Here is a 22,983-nt window from a genome sequence, read left to right as displayed (position 1 = left end):
AAATAAATGTCCTAGGAATGGGAAACATGCTTATTCTTTACATTTGAGAAACACATACAGAAAGTTTATAGTAGGTTGGTTGTAAAGGAAATAAATCTTGGGTAGGTAGTTTGGGGATAGGCTGTCAGGGTCTTAAAGGTATATTTTATGCTGTCAGCAATTGAGCCAGTAAAGGCTTCTGAACAATAATTGATAGAGACAAAACTATGCCTTGAGAAACTGCGTATGTTATACAGGACAATTTGAAGGGAGTTGGAGCTGTATAGATAAAATATTTTGAAGAAGTTTAGACAAAATTATGGATTAGATAGTAGTAATTGGAACAGAAAAAAAGTATGAAAAACATTACAAAGGGAGGAGTTGCAATACTGGATATAAGACTTGAGGATTTGAGGTAAAAAGAAGAATTAACGATGTTTCAAACTGTGAAAATCTAGAAATTAGCTGGGCACGGTAGCTCATGCCTGTAATCCCAGCACTTTGGGAGGCGGAGGTGAGAGGATTGCCTGAGCTCATGGGTTTGAGACCAGCCTGGGCAACTTGGTGAGACCTAGTCTCCACAATAAATCAAAAAATGAGCTGGGTGTGGTGGCGTGCACTCATACTTCCAGCTACTTGGAAGGCTGAGGTGGAAGGATTACCTGAGCTCAGCAAATTGACGCTGCTGTGGCTGTGAGCGTGCCACTCCACTCCAGTCTGGGTGACAGAGAGTGAGACTCCGACTCAAAAAAGAAAATAAAACTAGACTTATAGCCTGAAGTAAAATCATTGTTTATTCAACAGTTGCTTACTAAATGTCTCCATGTGCCAGCCATTGCAGGCAGTAAGGATTGTGATAGCAAATAAAACCAATTCTTTTGTTTTTAGTACTTACATTCCAGTATAAAGGCATATTGAAATGCCCTTTGGCTCAGCACAATGGTTCATACCTCTGGGATGATCCCAGAGGTATGAACCATTGTAATCCCAGCACTCTGGGAGACCAAGTTGGGAGAATTGCATGAGCCCAGGAGTATGGGCTTGGACAATATAGTAAGACCTCGTTTCTATGAAACAGAAAAAGAAAATTAGTTGAGTGTGATGGCATGGGCCTATAGTTCCAGCTATTCTCAAGGCTGAGGCAAGAAGGTTACTTGAGTCCAGGAAGTTGAGGCTATAGTGAGCTGTGATCATGCCACTGTGCTCCAGCCTGGGTGATAATTTTTTTTTAATGTTTAGATGAAAGCTCAAGAAGTAGAGCTAGCTTTGGAAGAAGTAGAAAAAGCTGGAGAAGAACAAGCGAAATTTGGTAAGTCCTTGGATAAAGTTTATTATGGTGTTAAATCGCAAATTCTATTTATTCAGTAAGCAGTAGAAAATTACATTTAATATATTCTATAAAATACTCAGTTTATTTTGAAAAACACTTCTAGAGCTTCTACTTTATGGGTTTGAAATATAATAGTTACTTTTTCTTATGTTACCTTGTAATCATGATACAGTCTTAAGATAATTAATTTTGCTATTGAAATTTATTTAAAAGTTTGTTTCAAGTTAATTCTAACCAATTAAAACATGTGTTTTTCTTTAAAAATAGAAAATCAATTAAAAACTAAAGTAATGAAACTGGAAAATGAACTGGAGGTATGTCTTTTGTGTTCCCCAGGATGCAATTGTCATTAATTTTATTATTTTGAATTATTTTCAAATTTTTAAATTATTATTGACTGAAAAAAATCACAAGGATGGCATTGTTCTTATAGTTATTTGCGTGGCCAGTATATATTTGATATGACTATTATGAGCCTTAAATTCTACTAAGGACTGAGCGTACGATTGTGAACAAAATGAAAGCAGTTAACAGCTATATGGAGCTTATAGACTAGGAAGTGTACAGAGGAATTACTAGTAACTGAGGTGAGAGGTGGGTGGGGAGTTGAAGAATAAGTGACAGAATGTTATTTTAGGTGAAGTAGCTTTGGTCAAACTAGATCCCATGAGAAGGTAGGAAAATGATACAGACAGGGTTAGGCTTTGAAAGGCAGAAACCCCTTTGCGTACTGGGAGGGGAGGAGGAGTGGATATGTACAGAAGCTTTCATGTTTGTAGGCATAGTACCTGACATTTGAGAGGTTGGAGATGATGTCATCTGCTAAAAATAAGAGAGAGAGGGAGATAGTGTGGTCAAATTTTTAGGTTATCAGGTAAAACTTGAAATATAATGGAGAGAGGCCTGTAATGTAGGGTATCTGGATTCAGACAGATTTGAGTTCTAGTCCTCATTCTTGTTAACTTTGTGAACCTGGATGACATATTTCTTATTTTCTATTATTTATCCAGTTCTTGAGAAAATGCCACACACTTTCAATAAATATGTATTAAATGAATTGTGAAGTTGGATTGATACTGTTCGTGTTCAGTCTGCTATAAAATAGAAGGGCTGGGCAGTTGAAGATATTGGCAGGAAAGGGGTTGAAGTGATGATTAGAGATGGAGGAACAGAGAAGGAGGACAAGATTGAGACTGGGTGGGAAAGGCAAGAGATAGGGAGGGAGAAGAGAAGTCAAGGACAGACATAGTGACGTTGCTTGAAAGAATGTTCCTTCTCAGATAATGATCTGGTGTGGGAGTGAGAGACTACACAAGAAACAAGGGAGAGCGAAACAAAATAGAGCGAAAGTGATATGGAAATTGTGTAGTCTGGCTGTTGGTAGTTGATGAAAGGCTGAGAGCCACATGTTTAAATCCCTGTGAATTTTGAAAACCAGTGACTGGAAGTTAGTGGTTTGCTACTGCCATAAGTGGGTAGGAACGGGATAGCTGAATACCATGTGAGAGTCAAAGTAGCTGGAGCTTACAAGGTGGAGTAAATCTAGGAGAAATATAGACACCTTCTCTTTTTTTTTTCTTTTTTTTGAGTTGGAGTCTCACTCTGTCACCCAGGCTGGAGGGCAGTGGCACACTCCCGGCCACTACAGCCTCGACCTGCTGGACTCCTGCGATCCTTCTATCTCAGCCTTACAAGTAGCCTGAACTACAGGTGTGCACTACTATGCCCAACTAATTTTTTTGATTTTTATTGTAAGATGAGGTCTCGCAAGTTGTCTGGGTAGGTCTTGAACCCGTGGGCTCAGGCAATCCTCTCACCTCGACCTCCAAAGCTGGGATTACAGGCTGAGCCACCGAGCCCGGCCAACACTTTCTCTTGACTCTTACTATGCATGTGGGATCTGAAAGAAGGAGCAGCTTCTAACTGGAAGAGATCCAAGGGAATTAGCGTGCTGAAGGATCCAAACTGCAGCTAGGTCAAGGAGATGGAAAGGAGGACTCCGTAATGAAGCTAGGATTAAAACAATAATTTGTCTTGGAAGAGGATTTTAGAGAGTACAATGGAAGGAGGGAAATGTGAAGGAGACAAAGAGCAAGAAAAATCTGGTTAAGGTAGAGAAGTAACAGAACTATATGGGGAAGAAATGAAGATGAGACTGGTTGGATGACTAAATGATTCAATCAATATTTTACGCCATGACTTAAAATACAGCAAGAATATGAGGCAAAATGGATTTAGTTGGATATAAGATTTTAAACATAACCTAAATCTGGGCTGTTTAATATGGTAGCACTAACCACTTGTGGCTATTTATATTTGCTAAAATTAAAGATTCAGTTCTTCAGTTGCGCTAGCCCCATTTCAGATGCTCAGTAGCTACATGTAGATAGTGGCTACTGACCTGGATAGCACAGATAACAATTCCATTATTCCAGAAAGGCCTGTTGGGCAGCACTGGTGTAATGGAATGAGGAAAAGGACAGGTTAATGCACCAAAGTTCGGTGATGGGGCCGGAGGCTCTGATGGGTTTGTAGCCTTTTTTCAGATTTCTGAAGCAGGAAGCCTTGCAGTTTAGTCTGGTACCTGTGGCTCAGTGGTGACAACAAACCTTGAGTGATTGACAGTCAATTTGTAGTTCTGGGTAGCTCAGGAAAAGCTTAAGAAATTGTCAGCTATGATCTAAAGATTGCTAAATTTTTTTAAAAAGTGGTCCTTATGTGAATATGATTTTAAACATCTGCACTGAAGTAAATGAAGATTTGAAGTCAGGATAATTGTTTGCTTATTGTTGATTCGTTCAAACCTCTAAGTATAATGGGGTTGATTTATACTTTTGGTTTATTATTTTAAGATGGCTCAGCACTCTGCAGGTGGCCGGGACACTCGGTTTTTACGTGATGAAATTCGCCAACTTGAAAAGCAATTAGAACAAAAAGATAGAGAATTGGAGGACATGGAAAAGGAGTTGGAGAAAGAGAAGAAAGTTAATGAACAAGTAAAGTGCTTTTTTAAAATGAACCTTAACTGTCCAAGTACCTTGCTTTTTATAATTATTGATAACAATAACAATTTTTATGTTGTGTGTTATATTTGAAGAATGAAATATACTTACCTCTAAGATTGTATATCACCGTTCATTTTGTCATCACAACTTTAAAATATAATGCAACAAGTATCTCTAGTGAATATGATTTAGGGGCCGGGTATGGGGCTCACGCTTGTAATCCCCACATTTTGGGAGGCGGAGGCGAGAGGATTGCCTCAGCCCAGGGGTTCGAGATCAACCTGGGCAACATGGCAAGACATTGTCTCTACATTAAAAAAAAATCAGCCAGGCGTGGTGGCACACGCGTATAATTCCAGCTATTTGGAAGGCTGATCATCTGAGCCCAGCAGGTTGAGGCTGTGGTGGCTGTAAGCATGCCACTGCACTCCAGCTTGACTGACAGAGTGAGAATCCAACTGAAAAAAAAAAAAAAAAAGAAAAGACTTGGAGATTAATTCTTTATATTTGGAGGTGCATTTTTCTCAGAACATTCTCACCTACATAAAATTGATACTTCGAGCCGGGCTCAGTGGCTCAGCCTGTAATCCCTTGCCTTTGGGAGGCTGAGGTGAGTGGATTGCCTGAGCCCGCAGGTTCGAGACCTGCCTGGGCAGCGAGACCTCATCCCTACAATAAATCAAAAATCAGTCGTGCGTGGTAGCGCATGCCTGTAATTCCGGCTACTCGGAAGGCTGAGGTGGCTGGCTGGAGCCCAGCAGGCGAGGCTGTGGTGGCTGGGAGCGACCACTTCATTCCAGTCTGGGCGACAGAGTGAGACTCCAACTCAAAAAAAAAAAAAAAAAACCGAAACTTTGGTCTTTATTGATTTGATTTGAAGAATATTAGTAGGCATTCATAAACAAGTGATTTTCTTACTGTCATAGTTTATTTTAGATTAAAAAGTTATTTATTTGTTCTAATGTATTTGTACTACTAGTAGATTTGGAGATTAATCTTTTAATGATATATTCAGTCCTTGTTTTCAGATGTGCCTTATTTTATATAATATATAGATTCTTGAAAAGTTGTGTTAGTGCCAGCATTTTGTAAATCATTCATATTTATAATCATGACATTTTTAATACAGGGAAGTTTTTATTACCATTAATATTATTCCTTGTTAATTATAAAATAATTTACTTAAATTTAGTTTTAGGAAAAAAGTTGTCTTTGCAGATAAATTTTTATTTCCTGGCAAGAATAATTCCTATTTTACCTAGGCTTCCTACTTAATGTCTTATATATATATATACTTAACATTTATTTAATATTTCTTATTTTAACTCAGCTGTTGGTAAACTTAGTACAAATATGGTGCCTAAGTGTAGCAACTATCCCATCCCTGATACCCAGAAGTTTTTCTACCTTTAGAAGACCATTGTTGTGTTACATCCTGTTTATCTTGTTCTGTCCATTGTTCTTTCAGAAATAGAGGGTTATAAATTTTAAGTAAACAACAATGTTTATAAGGTTATATTGCTATTTAACGAGAATCTATCATAAATTGATTTGTAAAGGAAAGTATCCTCATTTTTTTAATCTACTTTGCTTTATAATTTAGAAGAATCATATAATACAATGTTTGTGGTGAAGAAAGTATGGATTGATGCCACCTAAAGGTTAGGAATAAGCTCTTAGAAGATTATCTGTTTAGGCGACTCAGCAAAACATAACAGATTTATGGATTTTTTAGTCATCATAAAGGATCCAACCTGTGATATTCACTAATATAATTGCTCAGGGGAATGTCTATGTGGTTTTCTGGAATTTTGTTCTTCTATCTAGGTTATAGATTGGTGGATTAATCATCATTTGTGCTGCACACCCTTAGCTAATCAGAATTATATTGTCCATTCATATCTTAGGCTACTATTTTTATTCATAGGCACACACAGAGAAAGCATGAATATATGGCCTATGAACCATTCCAGCTGCTAGATTCTTTGAGTTGGAATATGGGTATGGACTGTTTTGGTAATTTTTTCCTTGCCCTTAACCAGCCATTAAGTTTTATTGTGTATTTACAGCATGCCAGAGACTATGCTAGTTCCTAGGGATACAGTGAGCAGCTGTATTCTAGTTCTCAACGATATTAACAATCAATAATAAGCATAACATAGGGCTAATATGATATGTAAGAGGATACACAAGGATATACTCTGGGATGCTCTGGGGGAGGGATACTTAAATTAGTCTTGAAGTTCAGGAGATAATCTCTAAACTGAGACTTCAAGTAGAAGTTAACTTAGCAAGGGGAAGGAGTGTATACCTGGTTAAGGAAAGAAGATTCTGGGTAAAAGATACAGTATTTGCTAAGGCCCAGCGGTAAGAAATATTATGGTGTGTTCAGGAAACTACAAAATGTTATTCATTGTGGCTGGAATATAGATAACAGTAGCTTCCATGAGTCCTTACTATGTCAAGTACTTTACATGCATTAATTCATTATTCCTTATTTGATACTTACCATATGAGATAGTTGTCATTTCTACCATGCTACAGAAGAAGAAATTGAGGCACGGAAAGGGTAAGTAATTGCTGGTAGTTACATAGCTGAGTGATAAAGCCAGGATTTGAATCCAAAAAGTCTTCCTCAAGAGTCTGCTCTCTTGCCTTCCCTGTTCTAATACTCATTATCCTCTGAAGAGATAAGCAAGGGCCAGTTCTTGATGAATTTTGTCCTTTTTTATGAAAAGAGCCAGTGAAGAATTTTGAGCACAAGGATATCATCATCGAATCTGTACTTCTAAAATTTAATCTGCTTGGGTTGGGTGCGGTGACTCATGCCTGTAATCCCATCACTTTGGGAGATGGGAGGATTGCTTGAACCCAGGAGTTTAAGACCAGTCTGGGTAACAGTGAGACCTCCTTTCTGAAATGAATGAATGAATGAATGAATGAATGAACAAACAAACTTCGTTTAGAGTGAATTGAAGGGGGCCAAGACTAGTAAGAACCTTTGTGTTAATTCAGGCAAGCGCTAATGATGGCTTAATTTAGTTAATGACTACAAGGGGGATTAAGAAACATAGATGTGTTTGAGAGAAGTAGGTATATTTGGACAAGATGAATGACTGATTGTCAGAGGAGAAGGGAGAATGGAGAGTGCACCAAATTTTGTGGGTTGGGCCACTACATAGATAGACAGTCCCATTCACTAAGAAGGAACACAGAGGAATTTGGAAGGTTTGAGATTATTTTGGTTTTATACATATTGAATTTGTGGTCTTTGTGGGCTTATTCAAAAAGGATATCTGGATATATAATTCAGATAAGAGACACAGGGCAGGGGATGAGGATTTATGAGTCATCAGCATAGATATTTTTGAAGCCAGAAAGGTGATTGCAAGATAGATTCTGAGAAATGTCTAATAAAGTAATGAAATGGGAAGAGATGCATCAAGGAGAAGCTCAAGAAAGGAAAAATGTTAAGAGTGTGATATTTGAGAAGTCAAAGGAAAAGAGCATCAATATCATGAAATGCTTTAGCATTAAGTTTTTGGATTCTCTCTTCATGTTAAAATTTTCCAGTTCAGAGCACAATGAGACTGTTTCTAACTTTCAGATAGTAACAGGCAAACTTTTAGGATTTGTATTGTACTTTGCATTTTATTATGAACTGTATTAAACTTTTTATCTTAAAACATGTCATATCTTCTTAACGATTGTAAGAAAAACAGTGAAAATCCACATACCCTTCATATAGATTTACCAGTTGTTATCATTGTGCTGTAGTTGCTTTATCTTTCTGTTAATGTCTTTATACACATGAACATCCTTCTCTGTCTGTTGCTTGCTCACTCAGTCACTTTTTTTGCTGAGTCATTTGAGAGTTAACTACAGATATGATACTTTGTTTTTAAATATTTCAGCATATCTCATTAAAAAAGATGATTATTCCACATAAACACAATCTGCTCAGGAAAGTGAATATTGATTCAATACTATTATCTAGTCCATAATCTGATTTCCTCTTGGTCCAATAATATCCTTCATAGTCTACTTCCAATATTCAAGGTTCCATCGAGTATCACATACCACATTTGGTTCTTTAGAAAAGACTTTTAAATATAGTTGCAAACCATTGTGATTCTGGCTTCTCCTTCAATAAAGGGGCAAAGCAGAAAAATGAAAGGTCTTAAGAGGAATGGGGTTTGTAGAATAGGTGACAAAAAACATCTTAATGGTTATGATAATATTTGCTTGTTTGGAGAAACAAAAGAGTCACAAATGAAATAATGTGTATGTGAGAAAATAATTCTTTATAATTTTTTGTTATTCCAATCACTGAGTATTGTGCTAAGTGCATTATATGCATCTTAATTCCTATGTCGACATGATATTAGAAAAGTGAATTTTAGAGATGTTAAATGACTCATTCCACTTTACTAGAAATTGGCAGGCAACGGATATAAATCCAGGATATTTAACCATTATGTTGTACTGCTTTATATTTCTAAGTAATGCAGTGCTCACTGAGAGTAAAGAATAGTTTAGCCATGACATGGAACAGTTAAATAGAAAGGTATTGGACAGAAAACCAATCATTTTATTAGGTTTTGTTTTGTGAGGGGGTGTTTGTTTTTTGTATCATTTGGTTAGAGGTGTGTGTGTGTGTATGTGTTTAATCCTTTAAACCGAACCTGTTTTATTCTTAATTCTTAGTTTTTGAAAATTTTGCCTTATTATTTAGTATTAGGTTGATATGAAGTTCTTAGTAGTTAAAAGTTCTCAATTGGAGAGTATTTAGAGTTTAAATCGATAAGCTGAATACCTGGCTTTCTATTACATTACTGCTAAATTTTATTTATGTTTTTACTGTTTTAGCTAGCTCTTCGAAATGAGGAGGCAGAAAATGAAAACAGCAAATTAAGACGAGAGGTTGGTAAAAGATTTTATTAGTTGTGGTGGTTCTACAAAGATACTTGTTAAGAAAGTTTATTTAAATTTATTTTGTGATGAAAACTGGAATCTTTTAAGTTACTGGATGTTTTTTAACTGGCTGATTGTGTGATATAACTTTTTCTCAGGGAATAAGAAAATAAAGCAAAACATGAGACTGTCTCTTAGATCTTTGTGGGTAAACCTTTCCAATTTATGAGCCATTCTCTTGCTAGTTTGCTAATTGAATAGGTGACTGGATTTCTGTTTTTATTTCTGTTATCCAGAGTTCTTTAAAAATTTTTGTTACTTATGAAATCTCATAAATTCTGATTATTATTTGGTTCTTCTGAGCCAAATAATATCTGTACATTGTTTATCCTGATAGAAGTTTTTAAGTTTCTAACATAATCAGTGCTCTTTGTTTCAGTTAATAACTAATATTCTTACTTTTTTTGGTTAGTCAAAATAATATGCATCATTCTCCTAACATTTCTTCTTTGCTTTCTTTAATTTCTAATTATTATTTTTTAATTATGTATTGCTTTTCTCATTTCTAATTACCTTTTTCCTGTCCCTTTCTGGAGAACAAACGTCTAAAGAAAAAGGTGAGGCTTTAAGTGTGGTGAAATATTGGAAATTTAAAGATACGTTCTGTGAGTGTTATTTAGTTAGATTAGGATATAATTTTGTTATTCTGAATAGTTTCTTAATGTAATACTGTGTTTGGTCTACCTTTAGAATGAACAGCTTCGTCAGGATATTATTGACTACCAGAAACAAATAGATTCACAAAAAGAAACACTTTTATCAAGAAGAGGAGAAGACAGTGACTACCGATCACAGTTGTCTAAGAAAAACTATGAACTTGTCCAATATCTGGATGAGATTCAGGTAAAATGGATAGAAGTCAGTTTTGCAGCAATGATTCTTATAAAACTTTAGTTATATTATAATACAACTCTAGTGTTTAGTCCTACGTAAAGAATCCTTGGTATAAATCTTCAACTGTATACTTGTACAACATGAAATAAATTGCATCTTTGAAGTTGCAATATTTTATTTATGCTTTTTATGTATGCCTATCTTGGATATTAAGAACAATGGAGGTCCTTATATACAATTTTCTTAGCATTTAATTTGATTTAATTGGTCAGCACCAATTCATACTGAAGGTCTATAAAGAATGCTTTTTTCCCCATGTAGCACTTATGGCTCCATTTAATATTAATTTGGTTTAAATTTCAGTTTCTTAGAAAAATTATTTCTTAATCATAGTGCTTTTACGTTTTTTAGACTTTAACAGAAGCTAATGAGAAAATTGAAGTTCAGAATCAAGAAATGAGAAAAAATTTAGAAGAGTCTGTACAGGAAATGGAGAAGATGACCGATGAATATAATAGGATGAAAGCTATTGTACATCAGACAGATAATGTAATGGATCAGTTAAAAAAAGAAAATGATCATTATCGACTTCAGGTAAGAATTATTGTTAGAATAATTTATTTATGCAGACTTTATATTGTCTCATTAGTATTCATTTGAAACTAGAAGTACTTTAACTTTCTAGGATTTGAATTTTTGTCTGTCTTCTTAATAATGTAGTATGTTGCCAGCTGATGTATTTGTCCATATGTGTTTCTTCAACCCCCTCACAAATACTTGTAATTCTAGCACCTAGAATCTGTAATTGATACTTGAATAAATGTGTAGATAGCAGTCCTGTGAAGCTCATAATTATGGGAATTTTCTGTGAAAGACTCTTTACAGTCCTGTGGATCATGCAATTTTATTTTATTTTAAAATGAATACACTATAAACATATTAGAAACTAATACATTGTTCACTATTTATGTGGGATTAAACTTGTTTAAGAAGTAGAATAATGTTTAGAAATAAAATTCTCTAGTAATGAAAGATAATCATGCAATTATAAAGATGCAGAAACCATTAAATGTCACTTTACCAGGATTACACCAATAATAAATAGGCTTATATGATATGAAATATCCCTATATAAGTGTATGACATACAGATACTTTAGAAGTATGTAATTATGTGTATGTATATATGTGTGTATGTAATGTATGTGTAAATATGTATGTGTAATAAGTATATTTGTTATATTAATTTGCAACAATTCTTGAAATAACTGTTGTCTTTCAGGTGAAGGAGCTTACAGATCTTCTGAAAGCAAAAAATGAAGAAGACGACCCAATCATGGTAGCTGTGAATGCAAAAGTAGAAGAATGGAAGGTATTTTTCTCAATTGATTTAATAGCCTTTGCATTTTTTATTTTATTTTATTATTTTTATTTGAGTTAGAGTCTCAGTTGCGTAGGCTGCAGTGCGGTGGCACGATGTGGTTTACTGCAGCCTTGACTTCCTGGGTTCAAGTGATCCTTTTACTTCATCTTCCCAAGTAACTGGGACCGCAGGCACATCCACCTAATTATTTTGATTTTTTTGTAGAGATGAGGTTTTGCTGTGTTGCCCAGGCTGGTCTTGAACTCCTGGGCTCAAGTAATCCTCTTGCCTCAGGCCCCCAGAGTGCTGGGATATAGGTGTGAGCCACCATGCCAATCTCATTTTGTATTTTAGATTTAAGTTTTAGTCTTATTTTTGTTTAAATATTTTACATTAGTTAATGATAACATTTTTATTAGGATTTTTTATTGTATTTTTTCACTAGAAAAACTCTAAAACTGTCATATGCAATTCTCTAGCTCTTATTATTGGATGAGCTCTTCTAAATCAATGAGTTGAACTTTAAACTGAACTTTTTGATTGAAGTCTGAGTTTAAAATATAACATATTTGTCATTTAAGTGTATAATTCTAAGTATAACTTAAATTTGTTTACTTAAATTTTTTTCCAACTCTGTTATGTCAGATTAATCAGCGGGAATGGGAATAAGCAAACAGATCTATCAGAATTACTTGGGAAGCCCTTTCAGAATACATTTCTCTTCTTTCTCTAACTTCAACCAAATTCTCTAGCCTTATATCAGTAGCTGGGATTATGATGGTTATATATTTGAAAAATATCAGAGATGATTCTGAATGAATAATTTTAATTTTAAAAACTATCACTTCTAGAGTCATTGCTTCTAACAGGGATCACATAAATCTTGTTGGCAATTTGGAATGGTTGTTATCTGGGGAGTGCAGATAACCTATATTTTAAACAAAACAGTAGCAATGGAAATTAGTCCTGTAAAATAAATCAGGATCTGTAAATTTTATATAAAGGGTCAGAGAGTAAATATGTTAGACTATCCGGTCTCTGATATAACTACTTAATTCTGCTGTTATAGCATGAATGCAGCCATAGATGATACATAAATGAGTGAATAGGGTTGTTTTCCAGTAAAACTTCATTTACAAAAACAGTTGGCAGACCAAATTTGACCTAAGAGCCATAGTTTACTAACCCCTAGAAAAAACAGTTGTTTTTGCCACATTTAGTTTGGGGACAAATGATAGTATGTTAGATGTATTCTCTACTGTACTATGCTTTGACTTCATATCTTTTAATAATATATTAGTACATATTGTACTGCTTTGTTCTTTTTAAAGACTGTAATTTTTCTGTGTAGATAAGTATGCTATTTAATAATTGATTCCCTGTTGTGTGACATTTATAAGGATTCAAATTTTTCCTGTTAGAAATAGTGTTCTTATAATGAATTGTCCTTCTACACATGTTGCTTTACAAATGCACAAGTATATCTGTAGAATAAATTGCTACAAATGTAATTTTGATATATGCTGCAAACACATTCCTCTAATTTGTCACTTTTTTTGCTTTATGGTGTTTTTTGCTATGAAATATTTCTTTTTATATTGTATAGTTAAGTTTATTAAACAGAAAGTCTTCTGAAAATGTGTTTTCTCATCTTTTCTCCTTGTCTTCTATTTTTTCTTAACATTTGTATCTTTTAAACATGTACAATTCATTTTAATACAAAGAGTGTAATATGGATGTAAAAGAGCTACTTTGTTCAAACATCATTTATTGATTATTTCATCTTTCTCCTACTGAAGTATAATTCCATTTTTATTTTATGCTCCTGTTGAATTTGGATTTAATTTTGGACTCTCTTTTTATTAGTTTAATTGACCTATTTTCTAATCACATATACTTGTTTTATGTTTCAATGTCTGAAAAACCTGTTCTTATTATTTTTCTGTTCTTAGACTTCCTTATTAACATTTTAAATATGAAGTTTAGAGCCAGCTTAGTTAATTCTTAAATATATCTTATTGATTATAGGATATATGTTAAAGTTATAAATTGATTTATAGGTTGGGTTTAGGTTAAACATCCTTATGATGTTTGTTCCTTTTAGCTAAGAACACAAGAGAGTTTTCCTTTCATTCATTCAAGGTATTTTATGCCTCAGTGGCATTTTAATGTTTATTGCATAAAGGACAATTGTATAAAACTTCTACAGTTGTATGAAGGTACTTCTCATTTGGAAATAGGTTTTCAAAGGTTGAGATTTTTAAAAATTGAATTCTAAAAAAGAGAAAATTATAGTGTATATTTTTAATCATTTCCCATTTGAACTTCAGGTTGTATATAAAAGAATCAAAGATTATCTCTCTAATTGCTGATACTTTCTTACTTCCAAGAATTTTAGTTCATGCATTTTCTTTATTTTTAAATGTTTTTCATGTATTTTCTTGAGAGCTTGTTTGGAGATTCTAGCAGGCAAGCACAGCTACTTTTATACCCTTGACCAAAGAATGGTCTTCCTTTAGCTGAATTGGTAGTCCTCTTTGAGCATGCGGCTTCAGGAGGTGTGTACATGGAGCAATAAGGGAGGAAGGAGACTCAGCCAAATCAATCCTGGCAATCAGTGGGGTGATAGCAACCAGATCGCCCGCATGTCCTATTTTCTTGACTCTACTAATGGCATATATTATTTACTATAGACAGAAATGTTATAAACTTTCCTTTTCTATAACAGATCCTATTTTGTTTATTTCTAGTTAATTTTGTCTTCTAAAGATGATGAAATTATTGAATATCAGCAAATGATACATAACCTGAAGGAAAAACTTAAAAATGCTCAGCTTGATGCTGATAAGAGTAGTGTTATGGCTCTACAACAGGTAAAATCTTGCCAAAATTTTGATTGCCAACCAGTTTTATTAAAGTTGTAATTCTGAATAATGTCTTATTTATTATATCACCTGTGTCTAATATAGTGACTTGCACTACTGGCTGTATCATAAAGTCTTTTGAAATTTCTTATACCATGTAGTCCCAAGACAAATGTTAGAATTAAGTTTAGATTTAGGGTTACAGTTAGGACTAGAATTATTTTATTTATTTTTTATGTGGATAATACGCACGTGCTTTTGGTTAGGCATTATTTAATAAATCATACAATTTTTAGAAATTTTAAAATATTTTAGCACTCAGTTATCAAAATTTACTATACTATGTCTTAGTCCTAGCATACCCTATATAATATGAAATAAGCTAAAAATTTGGTTATAATTTGACTGTTCTACTTACAGATTTTATTTTTAGTGAAAATATACTCATATACACAGTCACACTTTCATCATCTGTGCTCTAGTTATAGTCCAAAAGTAAGAAGGAAATCTGAGAATTTGGAGAATAAACAAATACAGAGGACAGTATTTTCGAATGAAATGCTAAAAGGGTAAAAGCTAAGTTGAATAAAAGAGAAAGCACAAGGCCAAACACAAACATACAAAATGATGAAAAAATGGAACTGAATGGTGATGAGGAAAAGTAACATTTAAGGAATTATAGGAAGCCACAAGTATTAGGGAATTCTGGAATTCCTATTTGCCAGTGTTAGCCATTGTGTTCACCTTTCAGTAGTGGAGCTGAACCTAACATTGTATAGCACAGCTGCAGTGTACAGAATTGTAAAAGGTATAGGTTTATCCACAAGAGAATTTATTCTATTGTCTTGACAAAAATGGAAACTACTTTTTTCTTACCATTTTATATTAATATTCATGAAAGGATAATGTAATGTTTTGAAATATTTTGTAGGGTATACAAGAACGAGACAGTCAAATTAAGATGCTCACAGAACAAGTAGAACAATATACAAAAGAAATGGAAAAAAATACTTTCATTATTGAAGATTTGAAAAATGAGCTCCAAAGAAACAAGGGTAATTCAGTATTTTATAATTATATAAAGTTATTTTATACACCATTGTTTTTAAGGTATTTTATTTTTATTAAAATGAATTTCTGTCATCTTGATAGGTATATTACTCTCCATTTGAATTTTATCATATTTCAAAAAAAGTACAGGATATTATTGATTACTATTACATTATTACTAGTGCCTAAATTTGTAAATGATGGCTGTATTTTCTATTATTTTTCTTCTCTGATGAAAATTACATTAACATCTATTACTAGATTGGTTGTATGAAGGAAATGAAAAATGATGATACAATTGTTTTTATTTTACCTTTTTGTAGTTAACAAAGAATAGAGGATAATAAAGATTTGATAGTATATCATAGCAAATAATTTTTAGGAATAATCTGACATGTCTGTGGAGACCATCATACTTAGTGATCTATCACAGTTATCACAGAACTGAATACCACATGTTCTCACTCATAAGTGGGCTCTGAACATTAGTCACATTAGCACGAGAGAGGGAAAGGCTGTCACTGAACACTGCCAGGGTAGAAAGGGGGATGGCATGTTACAATACAGAGGGTACCTGCTCCTAGGTCAGCGGAAGTGAGGGCCAGTTGGAGACTCAAACTTCACCTGCATGCATCCTACTTGTGTGGTTAACCCTTGCTTATATCCCATCTCTATAATAAAATAAAATTTTAAAAAAGAAGTAATCTAACACATTAACATTGGTTAATCTTACTGAAATTAATGGCTCATCATATTCTCTTTATCCTGAGTAGTACTGTTTTGTCTAACACATCAAATCCTCTGAAATAAGCCCTCACATCTGTGTTGTTATATTTCCGTAGTACTACATCTTGTAATTATACCGTGGCATACTAGTGCCACCTGTTTATGATAAATCCTTGAACATATGTATTATAATTGCTAAATATAAAAAATATGACATGAGGGGGAATTAGTGAGTCTCTCAGTGGTTGTGTGCGTGTGTAAAATGGTGGTAGTGTTTGAAGGTAGGATTGTATTTAAATAGTGAGGCAAAAGCCTCACTGAGAAGATAATTGAGTAAAAACTTAAAGGGAGTAAGGGAGGGAACTAAGTAGATAACCCTAAGCAGTGGGGATAAGTTCAAAGACACTGAGTGGAAGTGAATCAAACATGGTTGAGGAACCACAAAGAAGTCTTTGTGGCTGGAGTAGAATGAGCAAGTGGGGCAGTATTAAGAGATAAGGTCAGAAAGGTAACCCGAGGCCATATCCTATGGGGCCTTATAGTTCTTTGTGAGGACTCTGGCTTTTGCTTTAAAGAGAAGGGCACCAAAGACAGTTTCTGAAAATAGAAGTAATTTAATTTGACTTAGTAAGTACAGTAGTAGGAAGACCTGTTAGAAGACTATTGGAATAATATGTAGAAAGGTGATGGTGGTTTGGAGCATGATGGTTGCATGGAGTTATTACATGTAGCAGTTCTGGATGTATTTTGAAGGTGATAGAAATGGAATTTGCTAACAGAGCAAATATAGGATGGGAGAGAAAGAGTTAGGACTTTTGGTCTTTACAGTGGGAAGTTTTGTGGAAAGAGCAGGTTTAGTTTTGGACATGAGCCCTGGTATCCTACTTTGGAGACTGGGGAAATGAAACGGAACAACCAAATGAGGGTGATAAGGAATGACCAGAGAGCTGAAAGGAAAACCAGGAATGTGGAAAGTCTTAAAAACCATATGAGGAATGTAATCAAAGAAGAGTAAACAACTGCATTCAGGGCAGTGTTTACTGCTGCTGATAGGTCAAGATGAGCACTGAAAATTGACTTTAGACTTAGCAATGGTCATTTTTGATTCAAGAGAAAATGGGTAGAGAGATTTATAGGAACTCTTTCAGAACTGTTTCCATAAGGGAAGGAGGAAAATGAAGTGGTAGCTTGAGAGGAAAGAGGAATTAAGAAAGAAGTTTTTCCTTTAATATGGAAGAAATAACTAATGTTTCTAGGAAAGCTCCATTAAAGAAGAAACATTGATGATTTAATGAAGCAGAAGAGGGAGAGAGGAACTTCTGGCACAATATTGAAAAGAAAGTGGGATGGGATCTTGTGTACCAGTGAAGAGGTTGGCCTTAACTAGGAACACACAGAGTTTATCCATAATTACAGAAAAGAAGGCACAGTGTATAGATACAGATGTAGATGGCTTGGTAGACTTCTTGGTGGTGGGAGCTTGTAGAAGTCCTCTACTGATTACTTTTTTTCCCTTAGTGAACAAGGAAGCAAGTTTCTCAGCTGAAAGTGAGGATTGGGGGAGATAGATCATAAATTTGAGGGAAGAGAAGTATAAAATGGTCATCTTGAAGAATAAGACTTGAGAAATGTACTATGACTGTTGAATGCCATAGTACATTTGATATATAGATTCTTATGTGTGTGTATTCTGATTGCATTAGAATACTTAGCAGTAGTTTAAACTGTGTGAAAGGATAGTGATAATATGACTTTTGATATTACAGTCTCTAGGAGCAAAAGTTGCCATTGATCTTTGCTATCAAATCAGGAAAAGTCTTATCTAATGACACTTTAGTCAGTCCATAATCATATAATCCCTAAAGTTCACAGAAGGTGTGTATACTAGACTGTACTCTATATCTTCAACTTAATTTGTAGACCTTGATAGCTCATTGTGTACTTTCTTCATTGGTTAGGATTTGGTTTAGCTATCAGAAACAGAGATCTGAAGAATAGTGGCAAAATTAAGACAGAAGTTTTTCATTTGTGTAATGGTCTAAAATTAAGCAGTCCAGGGTGTTGCCTTCATCTGCCTCATCCAAAATTGAGCTTTACCCTTATGTAGACATTGGGGGACAACTCAGCCTATGTCACATTCCACAACTAGGCTGTTAGCTCCAGAGAACAGGGCTTATTTCTTAAAAACTTGTGTTATCTCCCATACAAGTTCAGTGCATAATGTAAGTCCAGTATAAGTATATGCCCTATATATTAGTAAATGATTATGGATTACTGTGTCAGTAAATTTTGGCATGATAAAAATAGTATCTTTTGGTCTAGTAACAATTTAGTGAGATAACACATGGAGGAATTTAGGAATTTTTTTTACCATATTAGGATTAAGTTTAGCTGCAAGTAACAGAAAAATCAAGCATAGAACAGTGGTTTAAACAAGATATGAAATTTATTTCTCTATGATATAAACAAAGTCAAAGCAACTAGTGCAGGATTTGTGCAACAGTTGCACAGATATTGGGTATCAGGGACCCTGTATTTGTTCTTTGCTTATCTCAACATACGGTTCTGTCTCTTGTTTTAAGGAGTCTGAGTTCCAATCTTCATATCCACATTTCAGCTAGCAAAAAGGAGAAAAAAGAAAGATTTACTATTTTCCTTTAAAAACATTTCTTTAAATTTCCACATGACTTGTCCCATTAATAACTTGACCACATCTAGCTGCTGGAGTGTTTGTGGAAATTCGGTCATAATTTCAAATGGCCATGTGTCCTGCTAAAAAAATCTGTAATTCTAGTACAGTGGACAGAAGGAAGCTTCATAATTAGGAACAGCAGCAGTCTCTGCCACAGTGATCATTCTTTGTAAAGCGTTCTTTGCAGACTTTTAAATTAATAGCCCTTCAACTAAGAAGATTTTACTGGACTTTACTTTTTTAGTTAATTTTTTTAATAGGATAAAAACAAAACTTTCATTTTACAAATATAAAATTATAACAAAGGGAGTTTTTTTGTTGGCATACCACTTTTGCCACCATGTTAGAACCATTGATTTGAAGGCATGAGTAGTCAGTTAATTCATGATTTTTTTGTGTTTACCCTATAGGTGCTTCAACTCTGTCTCAGGAAACTCATTATATGAAAATTCAGTCAAAAGTACAAATTTTAGAAGACAAAACTAAAGAAGCTGAGAGAACAGCTGAACTGGCTGAGGCCGATGCTAGGGAGAAGGATAAAGAATTAGTTGAGGCTCTGAAGCGATTAAAAGATTATGAATCGGTATGTATTTTTATCTTGCCAGTCAAGGAGCTTAGAATTAGTTTTGCCACTCACAGTTAGGCTATTATGTGCTATTACTGCATACCATTTAAAAAACATTTTGTAAGTATCTTTTAATAAAGTTTATTCTAATTAATGTATGCTAAACTCTCAGCATTTACTTTTCAGGAGGATATTTATTTTCAAACCTTTTGGTCAAGGCATTTTGTCCAGATAATCAGCTTTAGTGACACAGCAGGATTAGATCATTTGCTATCTGTGTTCATTGTGCCACCGTGTAGATGTCACACTACTGGTTAGTTTGATAAAATTTATAACAGGGACAGTTTTGTTGCCTATTTTGTCAAGTTAACCTACTTTGTACTTTTTGTATTTTTTAACTGATTATAACTAAGTCAGGCAACTGATGACTTACATATTCTACTGATATTGCTGATTTGCTTTTACTGTTCTTTTTCTGTATTTTGTTAATTGTTTTATATGTAATATATATTGAATCACTTTACCATTAGGATGTTGTACTGAAAAGTTTTGACTGTCCCATATTTCATCATTATTATTATTGAATTTGGTTTACAAAAGCACAATAAAAAACCCAGTATAGTTATATAAATTGTAGGTGTATGTACATTTTTCCTTAGACTTAGTAGAAAACTAAATCCATAAATCTGGTAAATTATTCAAGTAAACCATGTTTAACATTTAAAATTCAATTGGATATTTTTCAGGGTGTATATGGATTAGAAGATGCTGTTATTGAAATAAAGAATTGTAAAAACCAAATAAAAATAAGAGATCGAGAGATTGAGGTATTGACAAAGGAAATCAATAAACTTGAATTGAAGATCAATGATTTCCTTGATGAAAATGAGGCACTTAGAGAGCGTGTGGGTAAGCCATCTTTTAAGTTACATAGTTTGCTCAACCATGATTTTCAAGTTTTTTTAATTTATATTTTATTATTTTTAAGTAGTTGATTTTTTTTTCTCAAATAAATGCTTCTATAAAAATATTTAAAACAAGGGTGGAGCTGCTCTGATTGACGTGGGATTGGGGTTTTGATGGGGTTGGAACGGTGGACCAGCAGCCCTGGAACCGTGTTTTATTCAGTCTAGTGTCTCCTCAGTAGTACCTGCTTGTTTAAAACCATGAAGATTTATTATGTTAATACTGTAGATCTTGTCTTTTTAACAAAAGTAGGGTCTGTATTACTCAGGTTTTTTGCAAAATGCTTTTTTTTTCAGATGAATTTATTAGGACACTTAGAAATACTGTTTAGATCTTTTAAAGACTTTTAAGTACTTGACCTTTACAGTTTAGACTGCTTCAGTTTTACCTGAGTATTTTAAGTTTCTCATTGGTCCTAAGAAGTAATTAGTAAATATGGCATGACAGTTTATATATTGATTTTAATTAATAGTTTATTGAATATTACCAATTTGAATGTTTTTGTAAAAGTCTAGTCTAAGCTGTTTCTTTTTTTTTTTTTTTTTTTTTTTGAGTTGGAGTCTCACTCTGTCGCCCAGACTGGAGTGCAGTGGCCGCTCCCGGCCACCGCAGCCTCGACCTGCTGGGCTCCGGTGATCCTTCCGCCTCAGCCTTCCGAGTAGCCGGAATTACAGGCATGCGCTACCACGCCCGGCTGATTTTTTGATTTATTGTAGAGATGAGGTCTCGCTGCCCAGGCGGGTCTCGAACCCGCGGACTCATGCAATCCACTCACCTCAGCCTCCCAAAGGCGCGGGATTACAGGCTGAGCCACCGAGCCCGGCTTAAGCTGTTTCTTTAAAGTGAAAATATATACCTAAATACTACTTGTATTATAGCTCCTGATTTTAGTTAAACTTCCTTAGTTAAAGTAACCATTTGTAAAAAGTATTCTCTAGAGGAAGGAAAAATAGATACTTTATACAAAGTATGTATTTGTGAAAAGTGTCTGTCTAGAATCATGTTAGGACCTCAATTTATATATATATATATATTTTTTTTTTTTTTTTTTTTGATTCAGGGTCTTACTCTGTCATTCGGGCTAGCCTGGAGTGTAGTGGCATAATATTGGCTCACTACAGCCTCAACATCTTGGGCTCAAGTGATCCCCCCTCCTTAGCCTTCTGAGTAGCTGGAACTATAGGCATGCTCTACCACGCCTGGCTAATTATTTTATTTTCTGTAGAGATGAGGTCTTGTTATTTAACCTTGAGGCTGGTCTCGAGCTCCTGGGCTCAAGCACTCCTTCTGCCTTAGCCTCACAAAATGCTGGGATTAAGATGTGAGCCACCATACCCAGCCTCAAGCTAGGTTTCTGATCATCTTGACCTATCAGATCACAGCCAGGAATCTGAAAGTTCCTAAAGATGATTTCTGACCAATCAGGATAACTTTCAAAAACATCATATTTTCTTTGTTTAAAAGGCTCCAACTATTGCTTTATAATTGACTTTAGGTTTTTTATTAGTATTTCCATTAATAATTAACTTAGTTGCAGTTCAAATATCTGGAAATTTATTGCACAGAAAGCACCTAATTCTTCAGTGATTTGACTAAGTGAATGATAACTAGTTGCTTGATGACACAAGTTTTTGTGGTTTATTTAGATGTTTTAAGTTTTTAATTGTATTGCTTTCTCTTTTAGGCCTTGAACCAAAAACAATGATTGATTTAACTGAATTTAGAAATAGCAAACGTTTAAAGCAGCAGCAATACAGATCTGAAAACCAGATTCTTTTGAAAGAGGCAAGTATAGTGGTCAATTGATTATTTTCTTGGTTGAATTAAAGAGAAATACTGATAAATCATGCTTTGCAGATTGAAAGTCTAGAGGAAGAAAGACTTGATCTAAAAAGAAAAATTCGTCAAATGGCTCATGAAAGAGGAAGAAGTGCAGCTTCAGGTATACTCAGTTATTCCAAAGCTTGAAAGAATCATTGATAAATAAGTTATCTGGGTCTGAAATTTTTTTGTGGGTTGATATTTTTGTGCTATATTGCTGTGGTTCTGCTACAAGTTTAATAAATGAAAATAGCCTGAAGAAGAAATGAGTGTCTTTGTGTTCAGTCCTGATTCTGAAGTAGGTAATAAAAAATAAAACACAAACAAATAAAAAACAAATCTTAGAACTGTGGAGTTCTGAAAAGTTTTTAGGATCGTCTCTTAATTTCTAGATAGCCTCATATGTTGTGATTAATAATGATGAAACTTAGTAGTTTTTATGTTAATATATGTCACTCTTAATATTTTCCCATCCATGAGGGCTGTGCATTGAAAAACTTCATTGTAAATTATTCTTTGCTGAGTGAAAATAATGTTTTATTGAATATGAATTAGCAATATTTTTAGTTTATTTTACTTGAAGTAAAGAGAACAATTGATTAAGTTTTATAATAGCCATTGCAGTGCTTTTTTGTAAGACAATCACTGAAAAGGAATTTTCTTTTTACTTGGCCCAAATCCCCAAGCACATATATAAATAATAGAGAAGTTTTTTTATTTTTTTATTTTTTGCATTATGGTTTCTATAATACATCAAACATTTTCTAAAGAATTGAAACTTCATAATTTATTAGTGCAATAACCATTTTACTCAT

General features: G+C 34.1%; 1 protein-coding gene across 2 annotated transcripts in view; it reads left to right on the top strand.

Moving 5' to 3' along the window:
* The window catches only part of CEP290 (centrosomal protein 290), a 91,139-nt gene that overhangs the window by 810 nt on the left and 67,346 nt on the right, over positions 1–22,983 (top strand). For both annotated transcript variants that reach the window (XM_008062468.2, XM_021714704.1), the window contains exons 3-16: positions 1,219–1,288; positions 1,577–1,623; positions 4,162–4,305; positions 9,184–9,237; positions 9,825–9,845; positions 9,979–10,131; positions 10,534–10,716; positions 11,404–11,493; positions 14,235–14,357; positions 15,280–15,403; positions 19,227–19,399; positions 20,128–20,290; positions 22,032–22,132; positions 22,205–22,289. In XM_008062468.2, coding sequence (XP_008060659.1) covers positions 1,219–1,288; positions 1,577–1,623; positions 4,162–4,305; positions 9,184–9,237; positions 9,825–9,845; positions 9,979–10,131; positions 10,534–10,716; positions 11,404–11,493; positions 14,235–14,357; positions 15,280–15,403; positions 19,227–19,399; positions 20,128–20,290; positions 22,032–22,132; positions 22,205–22,289 — 1,531 coding nt within the window. The remainder of the gene's footprint in view (positions 1–1,218; positions 1,289–1,576; positions 1,624–4,161; positions 4,306–9,183; positions 9,238–9,824; positions 9,846–9,978; positions 10,132–10,533; positions 10,717–11,403; positions 11,494–14,234; positions 14,358–15,279; positions 15,404–19,226; positions 19,400–20,127; positions 20,291–22,031; positions 22,133–22,204; positions 22,290–22,983) is intronic.

Source organism: Carlito syrichta, unplaced genomic scaffold (genome assembly GCF_000164805.1).
Source record: "Carlito syrichta isolate Samal-C Ts95f unplaced genomic scaffold, Tarsius_syrichta-2.0.1 Scaffold305718, whole genome shotgun sequence".
In the NCBI taxonomy this organism is placed as follows: domain Eukaryota; kingdom Metazoa; phylum Chordata; class Mammalia; order Primates; family Tarsiidae; genus Carlito; species Carlito syrichta.
Note: the sequence above shows the minus strand (reverse complement) of the source record. Positions and strands in the feature narration are given on the sequence as shown.